This window comes from Physeter macrocephalus, chromosome 4 (genome assembly GCF_002837175.3).
Source record: "Physeter macrocephalus isolate SW-GA chromosome 4, ASM283717v5, whole genome shotgun sequence".
NCBI classification, from domain to species: domain Eukaryota; kingdom Metazoa; phylum Chordata; class Mammalia; order Artiodactyla; family Physeteridae; genus Physeter; species Physeter macrocephalus.
Genome location: NC_041217.1, coordinates 25,393,391 through 25,414,555, shown reverse-complemented (window position 1 = coordinate 25,414,555; position 21,165 = coordinate 25,393,391). Strand labels below are relative to the sequence as shown.

General features: G+C 44.4%; 1 protein-coding gene and 1 non-coding gene across 2 annotated transcripts in view; one reads left to right on the top strand and one right to left on the bottom strand.

The window, feature by feature from the left end:
* LOC102984258 (kinesin-like protein KIF28P) overlaps positions 1 to 21,165 on the bottom strand; it is an 85,135-nt gene that overhangs the window by 2,002 nt on the left and 61,968 nt on the right. The window contains 10 exon segments of the mRNA XM_028488120.2: positions 3,084 to 3,274; positions 3,535 to 3,590; positions 3,592 to 3,657; positions 3,659 to 3,699; positions 4,186 to 4,292; positions 4,538 to 4,704; positions 5,453 to 5,587; positions 7,105 to 7,379; positions 17,383 to 17,490; positions 18,133 to 18,238. Of these exon segments, the coding sequence (XP_028343921.1) occupies positions 3,084 to 3,274; positions 3,535 to 3,590; positions 3,592 to 3,657; positions 3,659 to 3,699; positions 4,186 to 4,292; positions 4,538 to 4,704; positions 5,453 to 5,587; positions 7,105 to 7,379; positions 17,383 to 17,490; positions 18,133 to 18,238 (1,252 nt within the window).
* Positions 12,171 to 12,277, top strand: LOC112066701 (U6 spliceosomal RNA). Its single transcript, XR_002892810.1, has one exon. It is a non-coding gene; the product is annotated as a U6 spliceosomal RNA (small nuclear RNA).

Here is a 21,165-nt window from a genome sequence, read left to right as displayed (position 1 = left end):
ATCTCGAGCTCCTCCTGGTCACACCCATTTCTCTACCCCCAGAAGCAACCACTAACCTAAATTGTGTGATAATCATTTTCTCGCCACCTTGAATGCAGCCCTAAACAGTATATTTTGCCTGTCTTTTGGCCATTTGTGCCATAAGTTACTTATCTTCTGTGGGTGTACATTAAGATGTTTCCATTTGGGGGCTATTATGGAAGATGGTGTTAAAATACAGCCAGTGCACGAATGCTTGGGTTCCTACAGAATTTTTCAGCTGGTCCATCATCTGAACTACAGAACAGAAAATGACTTGAGTGACTATTTTCCCAGTTCTCTCAAGAATGGTGTATAACTAGTACCATTCTTGATAGGTAGGAGAGAAATTAATTCATTACATACATAGGATGCCTAGAAAGGTGGTTCTCAAACTTGAGTTTAAGGCAGAATCATCTGGAGGACTTGTTAAAGCACAGATTACTAGGCCTCACACCCAGAGATTCTGGTTCAGCAGGTCTGGGAGTGGACCCTGGAATTTGCATTTCTAACAAGAGCCCAGATGATGCTGAAGCTGCTGGTGAGAAGACCACACTTTGAGAACCTCTGCCTCAGGGCATTAAGGTGCAGAGAAGTGCAGAACCAGTTTACTCTGTGGAGAAGAGGAGTTGAGTTGCAGGCTTACCGGGTACATGCATCTTTGACTTTTATTAGATAAATGGCAAACCGTTTTTTAAGTGGTTGTACCGATCTATACTCCTTCCAACGTGGCATGAAAGTTTCTGTTGCTTCATAGCTTTACCAAAACTTGATATTTTCAGATGGAAATTTTTGCCAGTATGGTTACTTTATACTAGCATACCACTGGTTTCAATTAATGTTTCCCAAATTATTAAAGAAGTTAAGCACTTTCTCATATTTATTGGCCTTTTTGATTTCCTCTTTTGTGAAGTTCCTGTTCGGGTCTTCTGACCATTTTTTCCTACTGGGTCAAAATCTATCTCTGTTTTTCTTTTTGATTTGTAGTAGCTCTTTATTTTGGATATTAGCTCACTATATATTAAATGTGTTGCAAATGACTTTTCGTATCCCTTTCGACTTTGTTTTGGTTTCTGGACCAAACTTCACAATTTTAATATAGATGAGTCTATCAATCTTTTTCTTTAAATCTAGTGATTTTTCTTGTCATGTTTAAATCCTTTTCCACCGTGAGGTCATGAAGACGTCTCCTAAAGTATCTTCTGTAAGCATTAGGGGTTTACCTTTCACATATAGGTCTTTAATTCTCACCTAAAATTGACTTCTAGGTATAGTTTTAGATAAGACTCCAATTTCACTTATCTTCCTATGTATTCTTAATGCTCTGAGCACTTATTGAAAAATCCATCCTTGCCACACTCCATCTTTCGTTCCACCTCGGTCATATATCAAGTCTCTAATTCTGAGTGAATCTATTTCTTGGCCTTCTTTTCCTTTGGTTATCTTACCTACATTTGGGCAATACCTTACCGTCTATTACCATAGCATTAAAATAAGCCTTGATATAGAGTAGGGCAAGTTCTCTACCTTGTTTTTGAGCCTTGGATTGTCTCGGCTAATCTTTGCTTTTGCGATTCCATCTAAATTACAGGATCATCTTGTCAGATTCCATTACATTTTATTGTGATTATATTGAATCTCAGGAGACTTGACAGATTTACAGTAGCAAATCTTCCAAACCATGGAGCCATGGCATGTTTCTCCATTTATTTAGATCATCTTTAACACCTCTCAAACAAGCTTTAAAATTTTCTCCATAGAAGTCCATACTTTATGTTAGCTATAGGCCTAAGTACTTCTTACATTTGATGTAATTATAAATGCTTTTATTTTAAAAATTTTGTTCTATTGCTGTTATATTCAAACAATTAATTTTTAAATATTGATTTTTGTATCCAGCAACCTTGTAATTTATTTATAAATTCTTTTGGATTTTCTATTTACATAAACATGTCATCTGCAAATGATACTAGAGGCATCATGGTGTGGTGGGAAAGAGTATAGACCATGGAGCAGCCCTGGGTTGGGAGCTTGGCCCTGACACTTACGAGTTGTGTGTCCTTACATAAGTTACTTAACCTCTCTTGTGCCTTTGATCCATCAACTGTATAATAAAGCTAATGATAGTACCTACCCATCAGGTTGTTGCGAGAATTGAGTCAGTAAATGTAAAAGCACTTGGTAAGTATTACATAAATGTATACTATTATTACTCTTACCTTTTTTTCCTGTCCAATCCTTATACCTTTTATTTCTGGGCTTGCTGCACTGGCTAGAACCTTAAGTACAATGTCAAACAGAAGTGAAGGGCTTCCCTGGTGGCGCGGTGGTTGCGCGTCTGCCTGCCGATGCAGGGGAACCGGGTTCGCGCCCCGGTCCGGGAGGATCCCGCATGCCGCGGAGCGGCTGGGCCCCTGAGCCATGGCCGCTGAGCCTGCGCGTCCGGAGCCTGTGCTCTGCAACGGGAGAGGCCACAGCAGTGAGAGGCCCGCGTACCGCAAAAAAAAAAAGAATAAAAAAAAAAAAAAAAACACACACAGAAGTGAAGATAGCTGGCATCGGTGATTTTACTGTTAAGATTATGCTTACTGTGTGTTCGTTTAAGATTGCCTTTATCAGATTAAGTAATGTCCATTTTATTCCTAGTTTGCTAAAAGTTTTTATCATGGTAGGATGCTGAATTTTATCACATGCTTTTTTTGTATATATTGAAGTAATCATGATTTTTCTCCTATAATATCTTAATGTGATGAATTATATTTATTTGGTTTTATAATGATAAAGTGAACTTGCATTTCTGAGATACTCTGTACATCATAAAGTGAAGGAATATCAGTGCTGCAGTGGCCATGGCTGCCTTGAACCAGCCAGATGTACACTAAAGTGAAAAATGGGAGCAGAGATGGGTGGAGCCCCGAAAGCAGCAGACTCACAGTGTTCTAGGCCTCAACCTGCTCTTCGGCTTAAACACACCCATGTCCCCACGCTCAGGAAATGCAGTTATATCAAACAGCTGCATTTAATGGAAAGAAATTCCTTTTGCTCCCAGGATTCTGGTTACTTACAGGAGGTTTATAATGTCTCAATTTGAGAAACTGCCCTCTTGCCACATTCATGCTTTGGTAGAACACCTTAAGAGCTTTGGCAAATTCTGTGTCATAGCTGGCTTGCTGGGTGCGCATCTGATTAACCTCTCTGGCTGCTGGCAATTGTGCTGTCATCCCAGTTAACTTCAGGGTACTGGAAGGCTTATGTGCTGAGGTTGAAAGATAACAATTATTTATTCATCTATTTATTTATCCAGATATTTATATATTTAATTATCTTGGTGCATTTTACTACATCAGCATTTATCAGGCACCAATTTGGACCCATTCAAAGAAATCTTACAAGGAAAAAGGGAAAAAAGTTCCCCCCCTTTTTTTAAACTGAAACAAGGTATTAACTCATTTAAAATCTCATTTCTTAGAAAGAAAATACACATCACAAATGTAGGAGTTTAGAGAAAAGCTAAACACCAAGACTTGAGCAGCCTCTTACCTTGTTGACTAGAACCAATTTTCTCAATAGTTTAAGAACACATTTTCCTCTCTGAGCGCTCTGTTAATGTTTCTGAGCAGTTCTGTCTCCTGTTCTAACGAGCAGCTTCAGATAAAGTTCTGGTATCTGGTTTGATGTAGTCTACAAAATACAGGTCAGTTTAGCCTTTTGCTGGATTATTTGCATACCTTGGAGACTGGCAGTTGTTCCTACCATGTGAAAACTACGTGGGGTGTAGGGGTGTGATGACCAGGGTTTAAGACCCTCAGGGTTCACAGGAATAAATCAAAAAGGTTTGTTTGGGTTTTTTTGCGGTACGCGGGCCTCTCACTGCTGTGGCCTCTCCCGCTGCGGAGCACACGCTCCGGATGCGCAGGCTCAGCGGCCATGGCTCACGGGCCCAGCCGCTCCGCGGCATGTGGGATTCTCCGGGATCCTCCCGGACCGGGGCACGAACCCGTGTCCCCCGCATCGGCAGGCGGACTCTCAACCACTGCGCCACCAGGGAAGCCCCAAGAAAAAGGTTTTTTAATGGGAAGGAACATTGATGATCCCCAAGCAACTGTCATCGGAGATATTTTTAGTCATCTGTGACATCTGTTTTTAATGTCACTTAAGTATACACACCTGGCCCTTATCCATCACAGAAGATATTTTCTTGGTGTCCACCACGATGTGGCCTTCACCTGTGACCATGAGGCCTGGCTGAGAGCAGCTCAGTTCGGCACAGCCTTCTGTAGTGTGGAGGAGACACCATCAAGGAAAGAAATGTCTCAGTTGTCCAGCCCCCCTGTTGTGTGAGATTTAAGCCATATGATCACCTGTGGACTAATACTCAGAGGCCCAAGGGATGATGGCTCTTGGCCACTGCTGTCAAGACCCTGACCACCTCCCTCCATCTCCCTCCTCTGCAGCGCTAGGTATACAGACATATCTGACTGAAGAATGAACCATGCAAAAGAGGAAGTAAACATGGTACCTTGAAGACCCCATAAATCAACAATGAGAGCATTTGTCTGTAAATAATTCAGAAACTCCTGAGATGCATTTAAGGCTGTAAATTGGACAGTCTCTTCAATTTGGGGATTCACAATTTTCCATACAGGCTTGGTATATAAAGTGTTCGGAAGATCATAAATTCTGTACCTGAGACAAGAACAGAAAACATAACTTAAAACCATAAGGGATACATTTTTAAAGAAAAGTATCAGGTGAGCCAAAGAATTATAGCCTGCTTTGGTTAGTTGATACATTTGTAAAGAAAAGTATCAGGTGAGCCAAAGAATTATAGCCTGCTTTGGTTAGTTGATAAACGTGACCTATAATCGATTCTCATGATTGCCATCTCCAGCATCTCAGCTATTCAGTGTGGGTATCGTCATTACATAGATAATATTAAATGTCTAACAAAAAGAGAAAAGGATTTTGTTTTCCACATGAGGTTGCAGTTTGTTTTTGTCCTTCAAAGCCTTCCTTTTTTTATTGCTTTATCTTTTAATATCCTTTTAGCTTAATTAGTTTAAGCATATCTGGTGCCTCTGCCATATTGTAATACAGTCCTTTTGTTTCCAACTAAATAAACCCAATCGTCCTACTTAGATAACACAGTTTTACTGGATAGTCTTTCTGATAATTAAAATTTCTGACTCTTTGCTTCAGTTACTTAGGATGATCAGTGCGCACTGATCACATTCCACTGACCTGGAGGGGCATGCGGCTTATCTGTCGTCTGTGAAACAGTTGGAGGAAATAGTCATTTGGGGGTTGAACAAGCAAAAAAACTTAAGAAAATGACATGATAGCTCATTCTTAAAACTTGAGGAAAGACTCCCTCCCACCAGGGCCCACAAAGTGAGCAGTTCGTGTTCAGCAGCTCTGCGGGGCAGGCTGGTACCCCATCTGAACACCCCGCTCTGCATCGTCCTTTAGCCACTTGGTGCCAAGGCACCGCACAATGTGAATCTGGAAATCCATTCTCTTGCCCAGCAGCTCCAGTGGGTCAATAACCACATCCTCCTCACCACGTGCTCTACAAACAAACAGAAGAGGTAAACATTGTCACAGGTTAGCCTGGGTCCAAGCAAGTTAGGACTGTGATGTCAGTGGGAATTACATAGACTCCTAAGAGATAGCCAGATTCTCTGAAGGAAGGATGGGTAATATTACCAGCTGTAGAATTCACTCATTCAAGAGACATATAACAAGAGCGCAGTCCGTGCCCTAGTACTTCAAGGGAAGATATGGACCATCTCAAGGAGGAGACAGGAATATAACAGCTCCTTTCAGTACATGCACCCAGATGTGGGTGCCAAACTAGCATTGAAGATTTAGGTAGGTTCCCAGTGGGACAGAGGGGCTGCCACCCAGAGAAAGCCAGCTGGCTGCCCAGATGCAGCCTCTCCGGGTGTCATTTACCTCAGTGAATTCCTCATAGTCTATAGGGTCAACCCCAGGCCCACAGGCTCAGAAACCAATAGGGGCAGCTTTCCAATAGGGGACCTCTCTCACATCAACGAGCTCACAAAGATTGAAACCTGTAAACTAGAATGCTACTTTATTAATTCAGAGTGGGAAATATAACCATCAGGCAGCCTAGAAGCCCGAGGTAGCAAAATGACCAAGAAGTTTGCTTACAGTCCCAGTAAAGAGTGAGTCAGCGGTCATCTTGGTCTTTTAGTCACAGAACTTTGCAGTTTTCTTGCTCCCTTCTTCAGCCTGTTGTTTCCTCTTCAGAAAAAGATTGCATCGGGTACCCATGAGGACCCTGGCACCCAGACCAGGCCTCCTGCCAGCCTCTTTGCTTAGAATTGCTAAGAGACTTTAGCTTTTGTAAAAACTCCCTAAACTGCCTTTGGCCCAAAGAGAGAAAACAGATGAGACACCCTGAGGGGACAGTAAAGGTAATGGAGTGGAGTTAGAACAAAGGTTGGATAACAGCTCAGAATGAGGCCACGTAAGGAAACAAAGACACCACAGTTCCTTCCTTGAGAAAAGAAACAAAGAAATTACCAGAGTCTGTGCAGGGAGATAGGCTGAGCTAAAAAATGAGCTTTCTGCTTCTGGTTCCTGAGCCTCATCAGCAGGGAGGAGGGCTAGCACCGGAAAGAGCAAGTGGGTATGGTGGGTACCAGATCTTAAGGGCGCTCCAGTGGCGGGGGAGGGGGGCTGTGAGTAGAAGGTCCTACAGCACCCTTGGCTTCTCTACCAACCCAGGTCTTTTGGTTCATGTCCATGTTTCCTTCTACTACACTCCTGCGTCTTTGCAGGATATCCTTCTCACTCCTTTGGTCCCCTAGGGCAGTGCTGAGCTGCTCAAAGGCTGCTGGACGTGGAATTTTAAGTAAGTATTCCAGCTGCTTTGACTGCCATGGCAAAATCAGATTTGATAAAGCCAAATTATGAATGAACAAGTTCATTCATTTGCCTCACGAATGACCCCTCTTCAGGGTACCAAGCTGACCACCCCCTCCAGGAGAACTCAGGCGTGCTATGAGTTTTCTGTGTGACCGACCCAGAACTAGACAAGGTGGCAGAGGAGATACCCACTGTCCTGTCGGGGAGCAGGGGCCTATGTGGATATGCAACACTGCCTCTTCTAGCCCGTCACAGTTCAGAAACTCCACTTGCTCTTCGAACTTCATGCAGTAGGCAAGTGACTGGAGCCAGATGTGAGCTGAGCCCAAGTGGATGACCTCAGCAGGCTCCCAGAAAGGGTCATCTTCCTGAGCTACGTGGCTATCTTCTCCATCCAGAAAACGCTGGTAAAGTTCCTCCATTAGGAATTTCCTATTGATAAACTTGGCTTTTGACCAAATCCACACCTGGAAACACAAAGGTAGGTCGCCAATATTTGATTCCATCTGCTGCTCTAACGATTCATTTCTATGATTCTTCCCAGCATGCTGTCCCTGATGGGCTGGATTTGGGGTACCCAAGACCAATAACACTCCCATCAAACTTAGCTTTGGTGAGGTCCTTCAAGAGCACTACATTCATTCCTGACCTATTTACTTCAGCATTGCTGGATCCCAGGAAATGACTTAGAGGAAATGATGGAGTTAGAAAACAGACTCTCCCAGGAGAAATGAAGTTTTGGGCTTGTTGTACACAGAAGAATGACCCTCAAAGATGTCCATGTCCCAGTCTCTGGAACCTGTGACTATGTTACCTTATGGCAAAGAGGAATTAAGTTTGCTTATCAGCTGACCTTAAAATAGGGAGATTAGCTTGTATTATCCAGATAGGCCCGCTGTAATCACATAGCCCTTAAATGTGGAAGAGAGAGGCAGAAGAGGGGGTCAGAGAAAGAGAGATGGTGACGGAAGCCGGGTCAGAGGGATCCTATGTGGATGACTTTGAAGATGCCCATGAGCCAAGGAACGCTGGTGGCTCTAGAAGCTTGAAAGAGCAAGGAAACATACTCTCCCCTCAAGCTTCCAGAAAGCAAAACATCCCTCCTGACACCTTGCTTTTAGCCCAGTGAGATCTGTGTTGGCATTTTAACCTACTGAACTATAAGATAATAAACTTGTGTGCTCACACCCAATGAGCAGAAAATCTAGGACAAGAGCCTGGCACTGTCTGTCCCTTCAGTAAGTGAGGGTTACCAGGAGGAGTGGCCAACACGGAGGAGTAGGAAGTCCCTGAGCTCACCTCCTCCCATGAGCACACCAAAATTAGAACTATTTATAGGGCAACTATCGATGAGGAAGACCTGAAGATGAGTAGAAAAGATCTTCTACAACTAAAGTTATAGAGAGGGAACCACCACGACGAGATGGGTAGGAGGGGTGGAGACACAGTATAATCAAGACCCATAACCCCAGGTGAGCAGCTCACAAACAGGAAGATAATTACAATTGCAAAGGTTCTCACCAAGGAGCGAGGGGTCTCAGCCCCACATCAAGCACCCTAACCTGGGAGTCCTGCACTGGGAAGACAAACCTCCAGAATGTTTGGCCTTGAAGGTCAGCTGGGCTTACTTTCAGGAGAGCTAAAGGGCTGTGGGAAACGTAGACTTCACTCTTAAAGGATGCACCCAAAATCTCACACATTCAGAGACCCAGGGCAGAAACACTAATTTGAAAGGAGCCTGGATCAGACCCACCTGCTGATCTTGGAGAGCCTCCTGGAGAGGCAGGAGGCAACTGGAGCTCACCGGGGGACATAGGTGCTGGGGCAGCCATTTGGGGGGCCTGTTCTACCAAGAGGACACTGGTGCTGACAAGCACATTTTGGAGTCCTCCCTCTAGTGTGTTAGCGCTGGGACCTGGCCCCGCCCACCAGCCAGTCAGCACCAGTCCTAGGATACCTCAGGCCAAGCAGGTAGTGGAAGGGGGCACAGCCCCATCCATCAGCAGGCTGCTGCCTAAGGACCCCCTGAGCCCCCAGCTGCTAGGGGACCCAGCCCCGTCCACCAGAGGGCCCAGGACCCAGCCCTGCCCACCAGTGGGTTGATACCAACTCCAGGAATCACTAGGCCCCCACCCTGCCCACCAGTGGGCCAAAACCAGCTCCAGGACCCCCAGGACCATATAACCAGAGACCCCAGGACATAGCCTCACTCACCAGCAGGTCAACAGCAACTGTGGGACCTGCAGGACTCTGCAGCCATCAGGCCAGCACTAGCCCTAGGACCCCCCTGAGCCCCAACCCCACCCACCAGCAAGCCAACAGCAGTTCTGAGAAACTTGGGCATCTCTAGATCTGCCTCAGGATCCAGCCCCACTCACCAGTGGGCCGACACCAGAGTTGGGACACCCCAGGCCCCACCGCCAGCCATGTCAGGAGACAGCACCACCCACCAGCAGGCAAGCAGGCAAGAGTAGATCTGAGATCCCTGGCCTTGCAAACAGCCACCCCAGGGCCCAGCTCCACCCACCAGTGGGTCAGGACTAGCCCCAGAACCCCTGGGGCTCCACAGCTAGCCACCTCATAACCCAGCGCCAGCCGTAAGTGCCTGGCAACCTCTACAAAATGCAGGACCTGGCAACCAACCAGACTGGGGGCCAGCCATGCCTACCAGACCACCCACAGTAGTCACCCCACTACAAGAGAAGGGCCCACACAGCCAGTATAGGAGGCATCCCTATAGCATATAGTTCTGGTGATCAGAGGGGAGGGCACTGCTGGGACACATAGGATGTCTCCTACAAAAGGCCACTTCTCCAAGATTGGGAGATGTAACCATATATTTCTACCAAATATATAGAAATAAAAAAGCAAATTAGTCAAGATAAGGCAACAAAGAAATATGTTCCGAATGAGGGAACAAAGATAAAAAAGAAGAACAAAATGAAATGGAGATAAGCAACCTACCCAATAAAGAGTTCTAAGTAATGACCATAAAGATGCTCAAAGAAATCAGGAGAAGAATGGAGGAAAACAATGAGAATTTTAACAAAGATTTAGAAAATATAAAAAAGAACCAAAGAGAGCTGAAGAATACAATAACAAATGAAAAAAATACACTAGAAGGAATCAATAGTAGATTAGATGATACAGAGGAAAAGATCAGCAAATTGGAAGAGAGAGTAGTGGAAATCACCGAAGCTGAACATAAAAAGAAAAAAGAATTTTTTAAAGGAGGACAGTTTAAGAGACCTCTGGGACAACATCAGCCATATTAACATTTGCATTATAGGGGTCCCGGAAGGAGGAAAAGAGAGAGAGAAAATGTTAGAGAACTTATTTGAAGAAATAATAGCTGAAAACTTCTCTAACCTGGGAGAGGAAATAGACATTCAAGTCCAGGAAGCAAGGAGAGTCTAAAACAAGATGATCCCAAAGATATCTACAGCAAGACACATGGTAATTAAAATGGCAAAAATTAAAGATAAAGAGAGACTCTTAAAAGCAGAAAGAGAATAGCAACAAGTTACATAAAAGAGAACTCCCATATGGCTATTAGCTAACTTTTCAGCAGAAAGTTTGCTAGCCAGAAGGGAGTGGCATGATATATTTTAAACGATGAAAGGAAAAAACCCTGCAACCAAGAATACTGTACCCAGCAAGGCTATAATTCATATTTAAAGGAGAGTTAGGGTTTCATAGACAAGCAAAAGTTAAAAGAGTTCAGCACCACTAAACCAGCTTTACATTCATGATAAAAACTCTCATCAGGTGGGTTTAAAGGGGACACATCTCAACATAATAAATGCCATTTATGACAAATCCACAGCTAACATTGTACTCGCCGGTGAAAAGCTGAAAGCCTTTCCTCTAAAATCAGGAAAAAGACAAGGATGTCCACTGTTACCACCTCTAATTAACATAGTATTGGAAGTCCTAGCCACAGCCATCAGACAAGAAAAAGCAATAAAAGGCATCCAAATTGGAAGGGAAGATGTAAAACTGTCACTATTTGCAGATGACATAATTTGATATATAGAAAACCATAAAGTCTACACCAAAAGATTATTAGAGCTATTAAATGAATTCAGTAAATTTGCAGGATACAAGATTAATATACAGAAATCTGTTGCTTTTCTATATACTAATAATGAACTATCAGAAAGAGAATTCAAGAAAACAATCCCATTTACAATTGCAAAAACGAGAATAAAATACCTAGGAATAAACTTAACCAAGGAGGTAAAAGATCTATACTCTGAAACTATGAAACATTGATGAAGGAAATTGAAGATGATTTAAAGAAATGGAAAGATATCCCATGTTCATGGATTGGAAATATTAATACTGTTAAAAAGTCCATACCTACCCAAAGCAATCTACAGATTTAATGCAAGCTGTATCAAAATTGCCATGACAGTTCTCAGAACTAGAGCAAACAATTCTAAAATTTATATGGAACCTCAAAAGATCCCCAAATGCCAAAGCTGTCTTGAGAAGAAAGAATGAAGATAGAGGCATCATGCTCCCTGACTTCAGACTACACTACAAAGCTGCAGTAATCAAAACAACATGGTACTGGCACAAAACAGACATATAGATCAGTGGAACAGAACAGAGAGCCCAGATATAAAACCATGCACCTATGTTCAATTAATCTATGACAAAGGAGGCAAAGATATACAATGGAGAAAAGACAGTTTCTTTAATAAGTGGTGCTGGGAAAACTGGATAGCTACATGTAAAAGAATGAAATTAGAACATTTTCTCACACCATATACAAATGTAAACTCAAAATGGATTAAAGCCCTAAATGTAAGTCCTGAAACCATAAACCTCCTAGGATAAAACATAGGCAAAACACTCTTTGACATAAATCGTAGCAATATTTTTTTGGCTCTGTCTCCTAAGCAAAAGAAACAAAATAAAAAATAAACCAATGGGGGACTTCCCTGGCAGTCCAGTGGTTAAGACTCCCCAACTTCCACTGCAGGGGGTGTAGGTTCGATCCCTGGTCAGGGAACTAGGCGCACTGTGTGGCATGGCCAAAAACAAAAAAAAAACCCAATGGGACCTAATTAAACTTAGAAGTTTTGCACAGCAAAGGAAACCATCAACAAAATGAAAACACAGCCTACTGAATGGGAGAAAATATTTGCAAATGATATGACTGATAAGGGGTTAACATCTAAAATATATTAACAGCTTATACAACTCAATATCCAAAAAGCAAACAACCTCATTAAAGAATGGGCAGAAGAGTGCTCACTTTGGCAGCACATATACTAAAACTGTAACAATACAGAGAAGATTAGCATGGTCCCTGCACAAGGATGACATGAAAATTCATGAAGTGTTCCATATTCTAGAGTAAAAAAAAAATGCACAGAAGACCTAAATAGATATTTTTTCAAAGAAGATATACAGATGGCCAAAAGGAACATGAAAAGACGCTCAACATCACTAATCATCAGAGAAATGCAAATCAAAACCACAATGAGAGATTTTCTCCCACCTGTCAGAGTGGCTCTCATCAAAAAAATCTACAAATAACAAATATTGGCCAGGATGTGAAGAAAAGGGAGCGCTAGCCCACTGTTGGTGGGAATGTTAATTCACACAGCCACTATGGAAAACTGTATGTAGGTTCCTTTAAAAACTAAAAATAGAGCTACCATATGATCCAGCAATCCCACTCCTGGGCATATATTCAGAAAAGAAACTCTAATTCAAAAATATACATGCGGGGAAGAGGAAGGGTAAGTTGTGACAAAGTGAGAGAGTGGCATGGACATATATACACTACCAAACGTAAAATAGATAGCTAGTAGGAAGCAGTCGCAGAGCAAAGGGAGATCAGCTAGGTGGTTTGTGACCACCTAGAGAGGTGGGATAGGGAGGGTGGGAGGGAGGGAGATGCAAGAGGGAAGAGATATGGGAACACATGTATATGTATAACTGATTCACTTTGTTATAAAGCAGAAACTAACACACCATTGTAAAGCAATTATACTCCAATAAAGATGTCAAAAATATACATGCACCCCAATGTTCATAGCAGCTCTGTTTACAACAGCCAAGACGTGGAAACAACCCAAAGTGCCCATCAACAGACGATTGGTTAAAGAAGATGTGATACATATATATATATGTATGTATATATACACACACACACAATGGAATATTACTCAGCCATAAAAAAGAATGCAATTCTGCCATTTGCAACAATGTGGATGGACCTAGAGGGTATCGTGCTTATTGAAATAAGCCTGACAGAGAAAGACAAATATTGTATGTTATCACTCATATGTGGGTTCTAAAAAATAAAACGAATGAATATAACAAAACAGAAACAGACTCACAGATATAGAGAACAAACTAGTAGCTGCCAGTGGGGAGAAGGAAGGAGGAGGGGCAAAATAGGGGTAGCGGATTATGAGTTACAAACTACTATGTATAAGATAAATAAGCTGCAAGAATATATTGTACAGCACAGGGAATATAGCCAATATTTTATAATAACTTTAAATGGAGTATAATATATAAATATATTGAATCACTATGTTGTCCCCTGAAATTAGTATGATATTGTAAATCAACTGTACTTCAATTTTTAAAAAATAACTAAAAAGAAACAGAGTCATAGATACAGAAAGCAAACAGGTTGTTGCCAGAGTGTAAGGGGGTTGGGGGAGGAAATAGTTGAGGGAGATGGAGAGGTACATACTCCCAGGTGCAAAGTAAGTGAGTCTTCGGTATAAAATGGACGGTATGGGGAAGGTAGTCAATAATTATGAAACTATCTTTGTATCTTGATTGATGGTAACTAGACTGACGATCGTTTTGAAATGCGTAGAAATATCAAATCACTATGTTGGGTACCAGAAAGTAACACAGGGTTTTAGGTCAGTTATACTTTTAAAACAAACAATCTTATTGAAAAAGAGTTCAGTTTTGTGGTTACAGAGGCAGGGGTGGTGGGAAGAGGAACTGGATGAAGGCAGTCTAAAGGTACCAACTTACAGTTATAAGATCAATAAGTACTAGGGATGTGTACAACACGATAAATGTAATAAACACTGCTGCGCGTCATACAGGAAAGCTGTTAAAGAGAGTAAACTCGGGGCTTCCCTGGTGGCGCAGTGGTTGAGAGTCCGCCTGCCGATTCAGGGCGCGTCCAGAGCCTGTGCTCCGCAACGGGAGAGGCCACAACAGTGAGAGGCCCACGTACCGGGAAAAAAAAAAAAAAAAGAGATAGTAAACCCTAAGAGTGCTCATCACAAGTGAAACAATTTTTTTTCCTATTGTGGTCATCATTTCATGATGTATGTAAGTCAAATCATTATGCTCTACACCTTAAACTTACACGGTGCTGTACGTCAAGTATCTCCCAATAAAACTAGAAGGAAAAAAAAAACAAACGTGGTTACCAGGTAAGAGTAGCAATTCCTTCTGTGAGCAACTTGGAAAAAACCAAAAAACTAACAGGTAAGTCATTCTCTCTTTGAGTGTTATGTATCTTCATAAAGAAAGGACATCCTCCAGACATAAAAAAGACCATTGTTTTTCTGTTTGCCCCAAGCAACGGCGAAGAACACAGTACTCCATCCCCAGAGGCATGGTGAAGGCTACACCTTGGCTGTGGCGCCCGCAGCGCTGGAACCAAGCACAACAGGAATTCTAGTCACGTGGGTTTTTAGAGACCTTTAGGCTAGAGAACTAAGAAAATGGGAATCCAGGTAATAAAAGCAGTCCACCGCCTCATTACTGTGCCCTTCGGCGGATAAACTGACGTCACCTGGGCAGGTCAGCGAGGCCCCTGCGCTGACCCCCGCAGCCGGCCTGTGGTCCTGGCGCAGAGCGGATCGCTGGGCTCTCGCAGCTCTTGGGCTGGTAGCTGCAGCCGCAGCACTGGCGGTTAGAAAGCCCTCCCAGCCCCCAGCGGCCCTGGCTGCTCCTGGGTGGCTCTGACAGTCGCTGCCCTGACCCGGTGGCGGAGCACACACGGTGCACGTGGTGCAGGGGTGAACATTTACACGATCGACCACCAACAAAGCGCCACTCGTGTCCATACCTAGAACCCACTGCTGCTCTTCACCGGTCTTGTCTTTTAGCCTTCAAAATCACACATACACGAACAATCCAAGAAACTACCAGAGGTTACTACCAGCGTTTCACAGGGCTTTTGAGGAAGGCAGGGCTTCATTTGAGGAATGTAACTAGTACTTTTAAAACGTGAAAATGGACAGACTTGAAGATGACAGATCAGTAAGATTAATCTCTGCATGAGAAAAAAGAAAACTAGAAAAAAAATCACCATAAAATTAATTAGTGCATAATCCCTTAAAAGAGAACGCAGTACAGTTTATGCAGAAACACTCCCATCAAACAGTTATCTGTGGCCGTGACCGGGATGCCAGGTTGAAGCAAAAGAACAGCATCTCAGAATGCACCCAGGCCTTCAGCTCTCCCACATGGAACACTGAGTAAAGTGTGAAAACATCATCTTGCGTTCTGTTTCTGGTTATGGCAGGCTGTTACTCAGGTAACCCCTCTGCTAACAATAAAAAAGGCTGAATGAAATATTTTTTCAAATCACCTTTAAACTGTAATAAAAATAAACAATAATGAAAAGGAATAACATTGGGGGGAAAAGTTCAAAAAAACCTAAAAATCTCCTTAAAGCAAAGTCTGACAAGATAGTAAGAAACTGCCAGAACAAATTCTGGGGTAACGCCTGGCCCCAGAGAAGCATATGGACTATTGGATCACCAAAGCTTCTTTGTCCTGATGGCATTTGCCAGATTAAACAAAACAAAAATCACACACATATTGAAGGTTCAGCTCCAAAGGCCTCATGGGACTTGGCATAGAAGTCAAGGCTGACTTTCCAGGATGTGGGGTCTTACTGAGACTCCTGAGAGCTACACTGGGAATGTGAAGTGAGCCAGCATCAAACATACTGCTATGGATTGAATGTTGGTATGCCCCCAAAATCCATATGTTGAATCCTAACCCCCAATGTGATGGTATTAAGAAGTGTGGCCTTTGGCAGTGATTAGGTCATGAGGGTGGAGCCCACATGGTGGGATTAGTGCCCTTATAAAAGAGACCCCCAGAGAGCTCCCTTAGCCCTTCCACCATGTGAAGACACAGCAAGAGGACAGCCATCCACGAACAAGGAGGTGGGCTCTCACCAGACACTTGGACCTGCCCTTGCCATGATCTCAGACTTCCAGCCTCCAGAACTGTGAGAAAAAACTGTTTGTTATTTAGCGCACTGGTCTTTGGTATATTGCTGTAGCAGCCTGGGTGGACTAAGACATGTTTCTGCCTCCTTCCAACCCTAGGGGATGGAGGGGAGGCCACCTTGGTGCTGGTCAGAGGAAAAGAAGAAAAGGACAGGAACACATCTCAGGGGTTGTGGCTCAGGAACGGCCTTGCTCAGGTGCGCCTTCTGGGTGCCCACAGTTTGAGCAGTGGTCTTGGTGTCCCCAGCACCTGGCAGACACAAAGCCTCTTGAGCCGACTGGATGAGTACTCAAGCGTTTACCATGTGAACAGATACATTCATAACCTTTTCTCTGTTTGTCATATTTCACAATTTAAAAAAGTTTTTAAAGATTGGTCTTGACCCAGAACATTTTGGCAGCTTTAGGACAATGAGTAGAAAAGTTAAACCCAGAGAAGCACCAGGTAGTTGTTCGGCGGAGCAGATCATCCAATGACGGAAAAGTCCCCAGCCACAGCCAGCCCCTCCTCCAGAGGCATGTTTGCTACAAGACTCGCAGCTAAGGAGGCATGTGTACACCAAGGATTGGCAGGGAGCAGCCCACCCAAAGGTCACCTGAGAATTAGGGGCACATCCTCTGAAGATGCAGTAAGGAGTGCACATTTGGCTGGAGGGCTGTTCTGAAGGCATAAGGGACACCAGCTATAGGCCCACTCTTTTCTGTTAGGCAGAGGGAAAGGAAAGGGGTCTTAAGTGACTAAGAAGTGCCTTCCTGACAGTGAACAATGTCACAAATGGGAATGGACCAGCCAGTGGAGTTTACGGCCTCTTCTGGCGTCTTAATGAAAGTGCGGATTTTCTCATTACTCAGAACGGCAGCTCTGTCTCTCTCGGGCACTCGCACGAACACCGGTATCAGCTGGACACACTCTCAGGCTCCCTTCTGCTTCTAAAGCTCTGGAGTCATGATAAAAATAAGCAGAAAGCATGGATGGGAAAGCCTGTGGGTGAGAAAGATCCCAGGTCTCGGTGCTGTCGGGGAGAGATGCCGAGGAGGGCATCACGGAGAGGGTCCCCTCTCCCCAGAGGCTGTCCCCCAGAACCCCACTCACACTTGGAAGCTGTCTGGCCCCTTCGCTGGGTCTCCACAAGCTGTAGCAAGTAAAACTACCCTGCGTCCCTAGGAAAGCTCCTCAGTAACTCTGTGGAGTCTCACACGTGCCCCCAAGGAGCAGCCTCACCTGACGAGTGCTTTGACTGGTCACCTTCACCATGACCTCTTTTTGTAGGTCATAGCCCCTGGAATCTGATGACGCTAAGTTCTTCACTTTCAGCTCCATGTTAAGTCCCTGATAAGAAAAATACTTCTCACTAAATAATCCTACTTTTATCAGCCTATACCATCTTTGAAATTTATTTTTCATTCTCTCCATACTCAGGCTTTCTAAAAGACGATGGTCCACCTCTTGTTCCTTAGAATTCCCATCAAGAGAAAAGCCAAAGCACCAGAATTTCTCAACGGTATTCTGGAACTAACACGTGTAGGCCTCACCAAAGTGACTGAATCTCATGCAAGTTTCCCGATGATTGGGATCCTGTGTCACCAGAGAGCGAATGCCAGCCCAGGCCTTCTCTGTGGCAGAGAAGCCACCAGGGTGCCTGCACCCAGAGAGGGCCTCTGGAGGACAGTCTGGGGTGGGGTGGCCATGGCAAGCTAGTGTTGGTCTGGGGTCCTGGTGGTCCCAGAGCCGTGGGGGCCAGAGGTGGAAGGAACGGACTCGAGGCTGGGACTGGGAAGGCCCGGGTGTTGGCTGAGGCCCTGTCACTAGCTCACTGTGGGGTCTTGGGCAAAGCACCTGCCCTCTCCAGGCCCACGTGTCAGGCATGTCTGCACCATGAAGCCAGTGCAAGGCAATGGGAGTGAGGGGTGCATTGAACCTGTTCTCTGAGGTCCTTTCTGGAGCTGGGATTTTACCATTTTCTAGCCTTACCTTCTTCAGCTCTTCACTCATTTGATTTGCTTCTGCAACCAGTGGCATCAGTTTGATGTAGTCCTGGAACACAGCCAGGACACTGGGGTCTGCCTTGCCATCCCCACTGTTCACAGCACCGAGGAAAGATCGGAGAGGGAGGGAAAGTCACTCACTGGTTCTAGGATACTTTTCAGCCATGAATAAATTTACACACTCCTTGGTTCCTTCATTCAGTCATTCATTCAACTGTTCACCAAATATTTACATTTTAAAATTACAAGCATGTAAGAGAATAGATACATGTATATGCATAACTGAATCACTTTGCTGCATACCTGAAACTATCGCAACATTGTTAATCAACTATACTCCAATATAAAATTAAAAGTTTTAAAAAATTACAAGCATGTAATAAAACAAACAAACAAAAACCAAGAAAGAAAACTAAGTAAGGAGGAGAGGACACTGCCTGGCTTTACTTAAGCAATTGCTCAACTTAACCCAAGAATCTCGGCAGCATCGTGACAGGAGGCCTTCTGCCTCCAGTTTCCCATCTTGGTCTCAGGGTCCTTGTCCCAAGGACCACACTCTCCAGGGAGGAGGCTGGGGCAGGAAGAATACAGTTGGCTAAAGGAAGGTCTGGGGATTTCTCGAGAACCACAGCTGGCACAGAAGCAACCTGTTCTTACTTCTGCTTGGGGTGGCTTGGAGGAGGGGATCATGGAGATGAAGGGTGAGCCAATCCCCCTGCCAGACCCCGGTTGGTGCTGCCTTGTGCCAGGAACTCTCAACTATTTAGGGATTCCCTGCCCTGAGGTCTGACTCCCCAGAACTGCCCACCAGCCACCTTGCTGAGGACCTACAGTCTTTGCTGGCGCTGAGCACCTTCAGCCCAGTGTCAGGGGCTTGTTCGACCTCATTGTGCTGCCAGCCCTGGGCTAGGAAGGCAGCTGTGCCGTCAATTTATTTTGCTAAAATTCTGAAGAAAAATCTTTGGTATACGAAAAAGGGAGGAACTATTTTGCACATATGTAGGCACACCCCACGGCTCTCCAAGCATGGGTTTATAAGGCAAGTTCAGGCAGGGCGCGCGGGCTGGAGAGAAGGTACCAGCACACGTGAGACGCTCCTCGTTTGGGAAGTCCAGTACAGCCAGAGACCTCAGTGGAGCCCAAGCTCACGTGGCTTCCAGGGGCCCTGGTACCATGGCCTCCCCTGAGGGGAGTGAGCCGGGGCCTGGAGATGGGAGGGGAGGTAAGGTGGTCAAGAGCCTCCATCTGAGGCGAGGGAAGAGATGGACAAAGATGGACAAAGGAAGACGCTCCTGCGAACGAGGAGTCCCAGGTTGTTGGGCAGTGGAGGCTGGGCTGAGAGGATAACGGGAGCCTTTGACTCAGAAACCTAAGGCTGTAATTTATTCTAGGCTAGGATCTGGTTTTTGTTCATCACCGTCTCTCCAGGCTCCCAGTCAGCATCTTTAGCTGTTGGGCTGTAGCTTCTATAGGCCCAGAAGGCCCCTGGGTGGGGCTGGGAGGTGAGTGGGGAGCACAGACCCCAGCCTGCCCTGCCCTGGGGGGAACCCGACGTCCAGGCATGGGGCTCCTGGGGCAGGGTGTTCTCAGATAGAACAGAGCAGGATGTGCCCACATTTGGGCCCTAGGTCATGCACGTGTGCATGACTAAGCTTCAGTGTGGGAGCTGATCTGGTTAATCTCATTCATCATTCATTCAACAAACACTTACTGAAGGCCCATTGCTAGGCCATTATCAGACTCTGGGGATTCGGAAGTGAACCCGCTCTCGTCAGCTCTGTAAGGACAGGACACTGCTTTGCTCACTGCTGGATCCCCAGGACTTAGAACCACATCTGGCACATAGTAGGAGCTCAGTAAATACTTGTTGAGTGAAGGAATATATAAATGAATGGGTAAACAAGAGAAAAAAAAAATCCCAGCTAGAGCTTATATTCTCAGGTGGACAAATGAATAATAATCAAACTAATAAATAAAATAATTTTTATATGTGGTGAATGCTAGGAAAGAAATAGAGTTAAGTAAGAAAGAATAAACAAACGAAGCCAAGAAAGGGGAAGATCTATCTGCGGAGGTAATATTTGAGCTGAGAGATGAAAGATGAAAATGAGCCAAAGATGGAAAGAAAAACAAGCAATAAGTGCAAAGGCCCTGAGGCAGAAAGGGCTTGATGTGTTGAAGGAGCAGAAAGGAGACCAGTGAGGTTCAAACTGGGGTGAGGAGAGAGTGGTGTGAGATGGGGTTGGAGAGAGAGCATGTGGTAGATCACACAGGGCCTTCAAGACCATGATAGGGAGTTTGGGTTTTATTCTAAGAACACTGAGAAGTTGGTGAATATTTTGCAGCCTGAGCGTGTCATGATCTGATAAGTTCAGAGATGACTATACTGTTCAGGTAAGAGAAGATGATGGCTTGCACTGAAATGGTGGCAAAGGAGGATGGAGAAAAGGCAGACTGGATGAAGAAGTGAGGGAAAGGAGGAGGCCTACATTTTTGCCTTGAGCAGTTTGCTAAGATGATAAGTCCTGGGAATGAGAACAGGCTTGGAGTGACTGGGGAGTCAAGCCTCTGTTTTGGACACTTTCATGTTGAGATGGCCTGTGAGTCATGCAAGCAGAGATATCAAGAAGGAAGCTGAATTGGGGTATCAAGAGATATCAAGGACTTGATTGACTATTTCCTTTCCTATATTAGGGAAGTTTTCAACTATAATATAGGAAAGGAAATAGTCAATCAAGTCCAGGAAGCACAGAGAGTCCCATATAGGATAAATCCAAGGAGAAACACACCAAGACACATAATAATCAAACTGTCAAAAATTAAATACAAAGAAAAAATATTAAAAGCAGCAAGGGAAAAACAACAAATAACACACAAGGGAATCCCCATAAGGTTAACATCTGACCTTTCAGCAGAAACCCTACAAGCCAGAAGAGAGTGGCAGGACATATTTAAAGTGATGAAGGAAAAAAAACTACAACCAAGATTACTCTACCCAGCAAGGATCTCATTCAGATTT